General features: G+C 37.1%; 1 protein-coding gene across 2 annotated transcripts in view; it reads left to right on the top strand.

The window, feature by feature from the left end:
• Positions 1 to 13,147, top strand: part of CLTC (clathrin heavy chain) — a 65,194-nt gene that overhangs the window by 16,951 nt on the left and 35,096 nt on the right. For both annotated transcript variants that reach the window (XM_029926714.1, XM_029926715.1), the window contains exons 2-4: positions 6,470 to 6,677; positions 10,030 to 10,298; positions 10,831 to 10,992. In XM_029926714.1, the coding sequence (XP_029782574.1) occupies positions 6,470 to 6,677; positions 10,030 to 10,298; positions 10,831 to 10,992 (639 nt within the window). The remainder of the gene's footprint in view (positions 1 to 6,469; positions 6,678 to 10,029; positions 10,299 to 10,830; positions 10,993 to 13,147) is intronic.

Genomic DNA, 13,147 nt, shown 5'->3' with positions numbered 1-13,147 from the left:
GGACTCCTGATTTCATAAACCTCATTTAATCTATAATTGTCCTGAAAAGTAATAGTATACATATTATAAAAGAAATGCTTATCTTTCTGTAAGATCATTCTTGCCTCTGTAACATTAGTTAAACACATTGAAGAGCAGAGATGGAAGAGGCTTTCACTCTTTAAGAAAGTTCTTTTATTTGAAGAACATAAATTCATCGCTTCTTGGCCTTTTGGCTAAGATCAAGTGAAGAACTTAAATTCACTTGGATGAATTGACCTGCACTTATGTGGCATGAGCAGATTAGGAAACATTGGGAAACTCTGATTTTGGAAAGGTGTAGTATAGGGGTGTGTGTGTGTGGTGGCCTAAGCTTTTTTTTTTTTTTAATGTTTTATTTATTTTTGAGACAGATTCAGAGCATGAGTGGGGAGGGGCAGAGAAAGAGGGAGACACAGAATTGAAAGCAGGCTTCAGGCTCTGAGCTGTCATGTCAACACAGAGCCCGACACGGCGCTCAAACCCACGAACGTGAGATTATGACCTGAGCCGAAGTCGGAGGCTTAACTGACTGAGCCACCCAGGTGCCCCGGCCTAAGCTTTTCTGCACATTGAAGAGTGAAATTCTATGCTTGCTTTACATTTTAACTTCTGTTTTTTTAGTTTCAAGCTCTGGGGTAAAGAGAATTTTTGATGGTACTGACCTTATGCCATCTGTTTGCATTAGCTTTCCCAGCTTTCTCTCAGAGCAAAGGTGGTAGAGCATATTTGCCAAGTTTGTGACAAGCCTTAGCAGTGTTCCTGCTAAGCACTAAGCTTAGCAGTGTTCCATGGTACACCTAAAAATAGGAATTAAAACAGGGTTACTTAGTATGAAAATGTTATATGGTTCCATGTTAAGTGGTTTTGAAGATTTTGGTTTCTGCCTAACTTTAGGCAAATTAAAGAGCAGAATCGAAAGTTTTTAAGTATAATTTCCTATTCTTAAAAAAAGAGGCATTTCACACTGTCTGGGTAAGTTAGGCACTCAGAGACCACTAATCTATTATCAGTAGTCAAAAGATACTCACACCCAGAGTTTCATCCAACCTGTAGGACAGCTGAATTAAGTAGATAAATGCAAATACAAGAAAAGCTAATCTTGAGCTGGCCTAAGTATTCATGAGTTGTGTGTTCTAAAAGTATTTGTTGAGCCTTTACTATATGTCATACATTGTTCTCAGTGCTCTACATTAAACACAGTTCTGGGAAGGTACTGTCATCTCAGATGTTCCAGAGGAGGAAACAGGTACACAGATAACTGATTAATGAGCCCAGGATCACTTAAGTGACAAAATGAATTAAACCCAGATGTTTTGTTCTTAGGAAGAATCTACAGAACCAACTAATTTTGGATGGCACTTGTACTTCATAATCAAAGTTATACTTTTTTATAGTAATTGTCTACTTTAAGTGAAGAACCTTCTGAGTTCTCTAAATAATGGGGAATCTGAAATACTATTGGCCACACTACAAAACTAGACATGTAGTGTTTCCTGCACCCCCCTTCCGGCATGTTAATCCTAATTGAGGTGAGAGGAGGAGGAGAGGGAAGAAGAAACATTGTATCATTTCTAACATGTAACTTCAAGACTCTAGAGTTTTGGTTTGACTGATTAACAATAAATTAACTTTTTGGAAACTAAACTAGGCTTAAGTGTTAGGGCCTTACAGTAGTGCCACTTAAGGATCAGTGCCCAAAATGTAGTGTGGAAACCCAACAAATTGCAACATTTGAGTTGGTTTTCTTTTAAAAGAGAAGTTGATAATTTGTATGGTTTTGTGCATGTGCAATTAGTGTTTTATTTTGTTTAAAGGGAGGGTGGAATCTATACTTTCATACACATAAGCTGTCTCTAAGAAAAGCATCTCTCATTGCTGGAGGGAGAGAGGTATTATTGGGAAACATAGGTGGGTCACTTTTCACAGCATATACCCTTTTGTACTACTGGAATACTTTGCCATGTGTGTATAATAACTATTCAAAAAAATAAGTAACCCCTTTTCTTGGACCTAACTTTTTTTTAAGTTTATTTAGAGAGAGTGAGTTGAGAGTGGGGTAGAGGTGGGTGGTGAGGGGGAGAGATCCTCAACAGAGAGCCTGACAGGGGGCTCGATCTTACCAACCATAAGATCATGACCTGAGCCAAAATCAAGAGTCAGACCCTTAACTGAGAGAGCTACTCAGGTGCCCCGACTCCATATTCTTTTTAATTTATAGTAAAAAGTGGACTTTTTTGAAGTTATAAAAACTTTTTCTAGAAATTTCAAAGCATATGTCAAAACAGAATATCCCCAGGTTTAGTAGTAGCAACATTTTGCTAATTGAGAATATAAAATATGTAACCAGAATTTGGATATTTTTATCCAAATATACTACAGTCTCTGAAAATTGCAAGTTTGGAGACTCATATGCCTTCTGAGTTTATTAGTGGTTTGTTGCACAGTTTCTGTGGTAGATCCCTCATATACCATGAAACCTTTATAATTGAGTAAGAATTTTGTATGCTTTGTGGTGTTTTGAGAAACCTTTTTTGGGGGGTGTGGAACCTGTTTTGGGATTCTCTTTCTCACCCTCTCCCCCACTTGCTTGCATGTGCTCTTTCTCTAAAAAAATAAAAACTTTTTACATTGTTGCTTTTTTTAAGTTTATTTATTTTTGAGAAAGAGAGGGAGAGAGGGAAGGGGTGAGAGAGGGGGGAGAGAGAGAGAGAGAGAGAGAGAGAGAGAGAGAGAGAGAGAGAGAGAATGAGAATCCCAAGTAGGCTCCACACTGCCAGCGCAGAGCCCCATGTGTGGCTCAAACTCAAGAACCGTGAAATCATGGCCTGAACTGAAACTAAGAATTGGATGCCTAAGAACTGAGCTACCCAGGCATGCCCCCATTGTTGCATTTTAAAAGTTTAATTTATATAGGTATTAGTAGACATAGTTGTCTAGTATAACCCCCCCTTTTTAAAATTTACTTATTTTAAATTTACATCCAAGTTGGTTAGCATGTAGTACAATACTGATTTCAGGAGTAGAATCCAGTGGTTCATCCTCTACATATAACACCCAGTGCTCATCCCAACAAGTGTCTTCCTTAATGTCCTTTAACCCTTTTATATGATATATTTTAAGGATGTACTTAAGCCAGAATTGCTATTAATGATGGTGACTTGCCCTATTACTGTGTGTTTTGGGATCTTTCCCTTTTGAATATGTCACAGGAAAATCTGGGAAGAATTGGTGAGTGTTCTGAGCACTCTCACTGAAAAGGATCACTGGTAAGGAAAAAAAATCTTACTGATCTTATTTGAAGAAGTAGAATCAAGTGTAACTTTCTGTTAACTGATTGAAATACGTCACTTGAAGTTCTGTCACTAACAACTGGGGGAAGCTTTGTAGGAAGGATCAGTTTTCTGTGTAGTTGTATAAATGGGCATTAAGTATGCTTTTTAAAACGTTTAAACATGCGGAATTGTTGAGAGCTTGACAGTTGCCTCCTCTTTAATGTTTTAAAATAAAGCATGGATGTCTATTTCATAAACAGTATTTTGAATAGTACTAGTGCATTCTTGGTAGAAAAGATAAAATATATATATGTATAGCTTTCTTGGTAGAATGTGTAAATGAAGAATGAGAAATAATGATTACATAGATTGCAGGGAGTGCAAGAACCCCACCCATTTGCAGCCAAATCTGCTTTTTCTGCAAATAAAACAACCCTGAGGTTGGAGGTCAGTGCTTACTGTTGACAACATGCTTTTCTGACTTTTATTTGGGGGTCTAGCTGGAAGTAAGAAACATAGGTTTCTTCTTTCTTCTCTACTGTCTTTCCTAATAGTTTTCTTATAGTTGTCTTGCACCTGCCTCTGAAGAGTATTTTGGGATTCAGTTAGTTACTATTTAACTAACACTATTAATTTTAACTCCTCAGCATTCAAGTACTTAAGCTGTGACAGTTAAAACTCAAAATTGTCTTATATGCATGCTTGGTGTAGTGACTTAGAAACCTAGAATTCTTCTTTCAGAGAATAGTTTAGAAGACAACATTTATGGAAACCAACATGACAATAAATTATAATTAAAGAAGATAACTTGTTACTCTTACACATACAGTTTTGGGTGGTCTGTAAGCTATTGGAATTTTTTTCTCCACAGTTATTAGAAAGATTACTGTGGAGGGGTGCCTGGGTAGCTCAGTTGGTTAAGCATCTGACTTTATAGATACTTCTACAGTGAGGATTAACTTATTTACTATTACATATGAACCAATATATTTTGATGTCAAATATTCACTATTAACAGGTTAAAAATCCCCACAGGGGCACCTGGGTGGCTCATTCAGATAAGCATCTAACTCTTGATTTTGGCTCAGGTCATGATCTCATGGCTTGTGAAATGGAGCCCTACATGACAGTGCGGAGCCTGCTTGGGATTTTCTTTCTCCCTCTCTCTCTATGTCCCTACTCGGCTCACTCTTGTGCGTGCGTTCTCTTTCTCTTAAAAATAAATAAACTTAAAACATTTTACAGGAGTCTGAGGACCCATCCACTCAGAAAAATAGACGTATATATCTTTGAAACTAGACAGACAACTTCATTTGTGTAAGGCCTTCTGAAGCCCACCCACAGTCCCTTCGTATGTTGTTGGGGGCCTCATTTATCTTCCTTTCATTAGTTCTGGACCTAAAAATTACTACGAAAGTTAAAATCATGAAGAAATGAAAATTAATAATTCATCAAATTTTATTTTAACCAAATTTGTTATAAGTTACTTACCAGCTTGTATACTTGCATTGCAGCATATACTTGAATTTGTAAAGCTAGTTAATCTTTTACTTTATTACCATGTTTGTATTAATAGTTAGACTATTGCTTGACTCCTTACCCTGGTATTCAGTAACTAAGTTATTGTAACTACACTTTATAACTGGTTGTGCTTGCAGTCATTGAAGTGAGAATAAAATGTAGTCTCTTATTAATCTTAACGTTTTATTTTATTCAGAAAGTGGTCTCTTTATTACTAAGTGTGATTAGCAGAATTTGACAAAAGAATTAAGATAAAATACAATTAGCTTGACTCAGGCCAGTCCATAAGAGAGTAGTGACAGTGGTGGTCTCTAGGGAGGAAAATTGGATATCTGGGGGTCATGGGCAGAAGCAAGATGTGTGTGTGTGTGTGTGTGTGTGTGTGTGTGTGTGTGTGCGCGCGCGTGCGCGCGCATATGTGCGTGTTTTTTAATTTCCTTTGAATTTTGTTCATGTGAATTTATTATCCATTGGAGAAAAGGGAAAATAGTCTGGCCAAGGCTAATGAAGCCTTCAGGTAACTTTTTAGTGGGACTTATTTTTTACACACCTAACTGGTTTTCAAAAACCTACCATCTTTAGATCATCTATATTTACTTACCAAATACTTGAATATCTTCTTAATATACAAAGCAAATCTGATTCCATTATTTTTCTTATTAAAACCCATAGGTAGCTTCCTGTGCCTTTGGAGACATTCAGGATTCTTACTGGGATACATTCAGCTCATCAGTCTTGTCTTAATTCTTTGCTCTGCAAGACTTTTGAAGTCACATCTCTGGACCTTAGTATTTGTTCTTCTGTTGAGCATTCTCTGGTCTACCTTCCTTGAACACATTTCCTTAGCTGTGGGCCTTGTTTGACCAGGTCCCTCTTACGTTCTTTGTTTTGGCACTTTTTTCAAAGCATTGCCAATTGTTTACGTGTCTGCTTTTTTAGTTCCTTTTGTTCCTCTAGGTAAGAACTCTGAAATTTTAAATCTCTTTTTATATTGAAGGTAATTTTCAGATTCCTAAAGTCCAGTGTGTGTAAGCAAGTGACTGCTAAATATTGAAGGGGGTAAGGGAGGATAGATCTTAAACAAAGAAAGAACAATGATCTCAAATCCCCTGAGCCACAAAAGGTAGCTTTTTCCTTTACCTTTTTATGTATTTGTTCTGCCTCTTAGTTATAACCATATAGTTAACATATCTTCTAGTTATAACTACAAGGTTATAGGGGTGCCTGGGTGGCTCAGTCGGTTAAGCATCTGACTTTGGCTCAGGTCATGATCTCACAGTTGGTGGATTCGAGCCCTGCGTCTGACTCTGTGCTGACAGCTCGGAGCCTGGAGCCTGCTTCAAATTCTGTGTCTCCCTGTCTGTGCCCCTCCCCCGCTGACACTCTGTCTTTGTCTCTCAAAAATAAATAAATGTTAAAAATGAAAAAAAAATAACTACAAGGTTATAATAAAATAGGCGAATGCCGTACTTCTTGGAAGAACAGAAGGGCCACCATTTGGCTATCAGTTGCCTCATTTGAATGAATAATGGAGTTGTTACTGTTGACCTTTGAAGCATTAATGGTTAAAGGAGGTAATGACAATACATGAATAGCAAGTCTTTCTGATTCACTTTGTAACGTGATTTATTATGTTTTTGTTTTTTTTCCCCCAGCTCCAGAATCTGGGTATAAACCCAGCAAATATTGGCTTCAGTACCCTAACTATGGAGTCAGACAAATTCATCTGCATCAGAGAGAAAGTAGGAGAGCAGGCCCAGGTGGTAATCATTGATATGAATGACCCAAGTAATCCAATTCGAAGACCAATTTCAGCAGACAGCGCCATCATGAATCCAGCTAGCAAAGTAATTGCATTGAAAGGTATAAAAGATTGTGGGGTCTTTTTCTTTCTTCCCCCCCATGTATAATTTATTCAAATACAGTAAAATGATAACACTTTTTTAGTATATTGATTAAATTTGGTTAAATCTGCATTGTTGAAGCTATTACTAAATTTGATTTTAACTACTTTCATGACTTGGTATGTTTCTGTGAAGTGTCTTTCTATTTAGCATAGATCTGTTTGGAAAAATTTTAAGTTTTAGATTCAGTGAATTTAAATTTTATAACTCCAGTGTGATAAGACTGTGCTAAGAACATAAATCCATCTACAGAAGACAAGAAATTAGTGATTCATATCCTGAAACATGTTTTAATATTAGCACTTAAACATTGCAAGATTTTGTTATGAAGATAAACTTAACATTTACGTTGTGCCTTTTTTATGCTTTAGGTATGTGTTTCATTTAGATTATCACGTTCTAAAAAATGTGTTGGAATTGGGTGCCTGGCTGACTCAATCAGTAGAACATGTCACTTTTGATCTCAGGGTCATGAGTTTAAGCCTCACATTGAGTGTGAAGCCTACTTTTTAAAGAAATGTTTTAAATTTACAGTGATTGTTAGATGTATGTGTATAGGTAGATGGGTATTAAAGCTTTGGAATCAAGGGTATTAGAGTTTATTCATAGTAACGTTTTAGTTGTCAACACAGTATAGAACTGTATAACCTATCAGTCCAAGCAGTTCAAAGAACCTCGTACTGTCTGGGAGCCTATATTAATTTTTCCTTTGAACTGTAGAATGAGAATGTAATTGCCCTTTTTTTAAATTTAAAAAATGTTTATTACTATTTTAATGTTTATTTGAGAGAGCAAACATAAGCCAGTGGGGGAGGAGCAGAAAGCAAAGGCGAAAGAGAATCCCGAACAGTCTGTGCACTTACAGCACGTGTATGAGTTTGAGCCGAGATCCAGAGGCGGACACTGAACAGACTGAACCATCCAGGTGCCCCAAATGTGTGTGTATTTTTGAGAGGGAGAGGTTGGGAAGGGATAGAGAGGGAAACAGAGGATCTGAAGCAGGCTCCTCACTGTCAGCACAGAGCTTGATGTGGGTCTCAAGCTCACAAACTGAGATCATGACCTGAGCTGAAGTTGGATGCTAACGAACTGAGCCACCCAGGTGCCCCAGCCCTTTAAAACAGAAGTTTGTGAGAAGACTAAGTGACAAGCTGGCTGACTTTAAAGGCATTTAATTGTCTGTATTTTGCTTTACTGCTTTGCTTCTTGGTAGTAGGAGAAGGCTTTTGGTGCTTAGTAATTTCTTGATAAATTTGTTAGGTGAGTTGTTAAAGGTGCTGAAGTGTTTAAACAGATTTTCTTCACATGATTTGAACTTTGTATTTAGTAGTAATACTGGTTGGAGATTAAATGCAGGGTTGGGTGCAAGCATATTCAAATAACTACGTCACCATTAACATATCAAAGACAGGAGTTGTCTCATCTTAAGGAGAGGCCCCAGCTTTTACCTAGGACCACAGGTTTTATAGCAGTAAGCTTTTTGCTTTCGTTAAACAATACATATGATACTTTAATGTATTAAGCTCCCTTCAACCTCCTTAAAGAATTTAGATTTGACAGAGGTACCTGGGTGACTCAGTAGGTTAGGTGTCCAACTTTGGTTCAGGTCATGATCCCACTGTTTGTGGATTCAAGCCCCATGTCAGGCTCTTTGCTGACAGCTCAGAGCCAGGAGCCTGCTCCGGATTCTGTGTCTTCCTCTTTCTCTGCCCCTCCCCCGCTTTGCACTCCATAACTCTCTCAAAAACAAAACATTAAAAAGTTAAAAAGAAAAATTTAGATTCGACTGCTTAGCAACTCACACCTCTCTACTGAAAGGCCATCATTTTAATTTTCTCACAATTCTTTTCTATTTTTAATGTTATTGTTATCTTATCACATTTCTTAATGCTTTCTTATGTGTGCAGATGGTGAGTTATCTTAAATTAGATTGTATTAGTTATTGTCCTGTTATATAAAAAGAATAAATTGGAAAGATTTTCAGAGCATTGTAATAATAGCATTATAGATTTGTGTCTATATGTCTACACTATGGAGTTAAGCTGCTATCCCTTGCCCTCTTCCCCAAATCATCCTACATATATATACTCCAACCCCTTTTGTGTAAAAAAAATAATAAAAGTCTAATTAACTAGGGATTGGGAAAGGCAGCAAAGAAAAATAAGTCATTCTTCAATACTGCCTCCCTTTAGCCAACTTTAAACCCTTAGCTTCTTTTTATAAACAGGACTATAACTAACAATTGTTCAAGTCTGGTTGTGGTTTACATAGTGTGTGGGAGGGGAATAGCATTCTTTGTTTTATGAAGTTTTTACACATGTGGTAGGACGGGTCATGGTACAAAGCTGTATGTTCTGTGTCCCATCCCATCACCCCTCCCCTGCTACTATCTTACAATTTTTGTTCTTCAAGATCCAGATTCTCTGTGGCTCACAAATGGAGTTTCCTCAGTCTCTATGATCTAATCTGGATCAGATAGCCTAGTGATAGCTGCGGGCTTTGACCTGTATTAATTTAGACCTAGTCACTTTTTCGGACTGATAGATTTGATAGACTTCTAATTTGAAATTAGAAGTACAAGCCCTTGCATCTGACTCAATGAACTCTTAACACTCAAGGTAAATGTTGTCCTTCTTTTACCGTTTGTTGTCTTAATTTTATGAAGCTTGGGTTTTGTTCATATCTCCAGTATATTAACAGCATCTGAAACTGCCCTCCTCTGTTTCCTCCTCCTTTTTCTCCACACCTCCACATTTCCCTTTGTATTTTAAACCAGTTTTAGCATGCACTTCTTCTATGTGCTAGTAGTGGAAGGCAGAGTTGAAGTTGATTCTCCTCCAGAAAGCAGTTTCCACAAGATTTGGTTGGGTGGGGGATGACTGCCTCTTAGAAAGTAGACATTTTCCTCATGTGTTTGTATCAGATCTGCTTTCTTCTGTGTACCTACAACTAACTTAAATGATGCATAAAGTAAGCCTTCTTAATATAAGCATAAAGGCTACTACATGTTTTCCATCACTGTTTCAGTTGGGATTTAGAATTGTATAGCAGTCATACTATCTATTTAAAATGTCTATTAGAGATAATACAGCTTTTGCTTCAGCTGTAGATGTAGATTGTGGAATTAGTCTTAGACATCCTTCAAAGGTTGCTGCTCTATCAGAGTCACTTCTGTAGTTGGTTATTAGTCTCCTGACAGAACCATTTTGCTTGGAAGTTACAAACCTTGTTACAGAGCTAGTCTAGCTAGATAATAATTTATCCTGAACTTCATTTTCTTAATGACTCATAATTCTTAATTTTGTTTTTAGCTGGGAAAACTCTTCAGATATTTAACATTGAAATGAAAAGTAAAATGAAGGCCCATACCATGACTGATGATGTCACCTTCTGGAAATGGATCTCTTTGAATACGGTTGCTCTTGTTACCGATAATGCAGTTTATCATTGGAGTATGGAAGGAGAGTCTCAGCCAGTGAAAATGTTTGATCGCCATTCTAGCCTTGCAGGGTGCCAGATTATCAATTACCGTACAGATGCAAAGCAAAAGTGGTTACTTCTGACTGGTATATCTGCACAGGTAACATTTTTTCTAGATGTTTGATAAAAGGCATAGAGAATTAATGCACCCAGAATGCAGTTTATTTTGAAATTAGGTTTTCTATGTTTGGTCATGGTGAATGAGACTTATTTTGAAAGACGACTCCTTTTTTAAGAAATAAAGGTTGCTAGCTTAATGGCTTTATAGTGACCTATGTTTTCAAAGAACTCTTACCAGGTGATTTTAGGTTTAGGTTTTATTTGCAGTTTGAGTGGATATGGAGTTCCTGTGTGAATGATTTGGAATTTATTATGGCTATTTATTGCAGAATGAGTGTTCTTGGTTGTATATGAGGCACATTTTAAATATTCATAATAAGTTTTAATAAGATAACATTGGAGCCAAATTTTAAATGAAGAGGTATCAAATCTACATTGAGAGACTGTGTTATAAAGAATTATAAATCCTGCCAAAGGTGATAAAAAGCATTTTAATTATTTTACTGCTTGATGAATGTGGGAGTTATTGATTCATTGGGTCTCCAAACTGTATTCTCTTTGATCCTTTGTAGCAAAATCGTGTGGTGGGAGCTATGCAATTATATTCTGTAGATAGGAAAGTATCTCAGCCCATTGAAGGACACGCCGCTAGCTTTGCACAGTTTAAGATGGAAGGAAATGCAGAAGAATCCACGTTATTTTGTTTTGCAGTACGGGGTCAGGCTGGAGGAAAGGTAAGTTTTGGCTTTGGAAGTTATTTAGTGAGAACTTATCTTTGTCTCTCTACTAATTAGTCCTATTTCAAAATCGTGTCCTCCCTTCATTGTTAATTTATTTTTATTTTTGTCTTTAATGTTTTATGCATGAATTATTTTTTAATTTTTTGAAAATGTTTTATTTTTTAGTGACAGAGAGAGAACGAGTTGAGGAGGGGCAGAAAGAAAGGGGCACAGAGGGTCCCAAGAGGACTCTGTGCTGACAGCTGAGGGCCTGATGCAAGGTTTGATCTCACAAACCATGAGACCTAGACCTGAGCTGAACTCGGATGCTTAACTGACTGAGACAACTAGGTGCCCCAAAGCTGTTTGTTTGTTTGTTTGTTTATTTTGAGAGAGAGTGAGCAGGAGAAGGGCAGAGAAAGAAAAATAATCTCAAGCAGGCTCCCTGCCATCAGCACAGAACCCATTCGGGACTTGAACTCATGTACTCTGAGATCATGACCTGAGCCGAAATCAGAAGTTGGATGCTTAACCTACTGCGCCACCCAGGCGCCCCATTATTTTGTTTTTAATATTCAGTTTTGTGGTGACTTTGTTTAAATTCTGCTTCTAGTGATACATATCTAAAATGAATATAGTGTTTTCTTGTGATACTTGTCTAAAATGAATAATGTTCTTTAACAACTTTTTTATATTAGCTGTTTAAATAACACTATTTTTATTCCCTTTACCAAAGGCCCTCATTTTTTTTTACACTTTACTGTGTGTAAGAATGATTAGGGTTGTTACAATGTACGTGTGTTTGCCTTATATCTAGGGAGTCTGGTTCAGGGACACTTGGATGGCTTGGTTAAGCATCTAACTCTTGACTTAGGTCATGATCTTATGGTTTAGTCATGAGATTGAGCCCTACGTCAGGCTCTGTAATGACAGCGTGAAGCCTGTTAGGATTCTCCTTTTTCCCCCTCTCTCTGTCCCTGCCCTGCTCACACTCTCCTGCTGAAGCGCTCAAAATAAATAAACTTAAAAAAAAAAAAAATAGTATGATTCAGTAAGTAGAGCCCATAATCTACATTTTAAATGCCATAGGTGTCTAGATGGATATGGACCACAATTTGAGTATTAATCATCCTAAGTTAGCTTCTCAACCATGGCTGTACATTGGAATCACCTAGACATATTGAAGTACTTTATATATTGGGGTTCTTAGTTACAGAAACAAGGCCTGATTGGGTAGAGTATAAAAAGTTTAGTGAAAAGATAATGGTTAGTTTACTATTAGCTAGGAAAGTTTAAAATCAAGCTTGGGAAAAACGAGGAATAAAGGAGAATGGACAGCAGGCATAGTCCCAGCCTAAAGCCTTGCCACAGAACTCTGGGGATTCGGCTGTGACTGCACTTCTGGATGCCAGTGAGTACTGCTTGCCCTGGAAACTCAGAAGGTAGAGATTGCTTGAAATCTGTAGTCTCTGCAGAGAGGAAACATCTGCACAGAGAGTTAAAATTCTGCCTAAAATTGCAGAGTAAGAATCCCTGAACTAAGGAGTGATCCAACCATCCTTTCAATATGACAAGGATAGAAAACATTGGTTTTTAGGTCTCAATTGATACAGTTTAACAAAAAGACACATAAGTGTTAGAAATCAGATCTTATCCTTAAGACATAGGCTGAGACATTTTTTTAGAAAAGTCCGACTGAAAAAAACTTTGTCATTTTTCTAGTATCTGAAAACCTGTTTATAGGTTCCTCAGCCTATAGTCTGCTATGGCTTTTGAAGGAAGACCCAGTTATTTTCAATATAGCTAGTTATCCTAATTAAGGATGAGACCCTACAAGTTTCATATGGCATATATCTTGGGAGCCATATTGTTTTTTGAGTCCATTCTTGACATGACTGAGCTAAATATATAATACTCTTTTATTGAGATTATTTACTTTCTTTTGCCTGACTAATGTACAGCATCAGATATTTTAAACCAAAATATTCTAATCCATGAGGTATATGTGAGTAGAGAGACAGCTTAGGTGTATGCTTTCCATCTGTGTTAGAGTAGATGTATAGGCAGAGAAGAATTTAACAAGTTAGAATTCTGTTTGGAAATACTGAATTATAATTGAAAGCCATGAGCAAGTACCTTTGTGGGTAATATATAACCATTCTGTGTTCTT

Source organism: Suricata suricatta, chromosome 17, assembly GCF_006229205.1.
Source record: "Suricata suricatta isolate VVHF042 chromosome 17, meerkat_22Aug2017_6uvM2_HiC, whole genome shotgun sequence".
Classification (NCBI taxonomy): Eukaryota; Metazoa; Chordata; class Mammalia; order Carnivora; family Herpestidae; genus Suricata; species Suricata suricatta.
The sequence above is the reverse complement of the archived record's forward strand: the minus strand, read 5'-3'. Positions and strand labels throughout refer to the sequence as shown.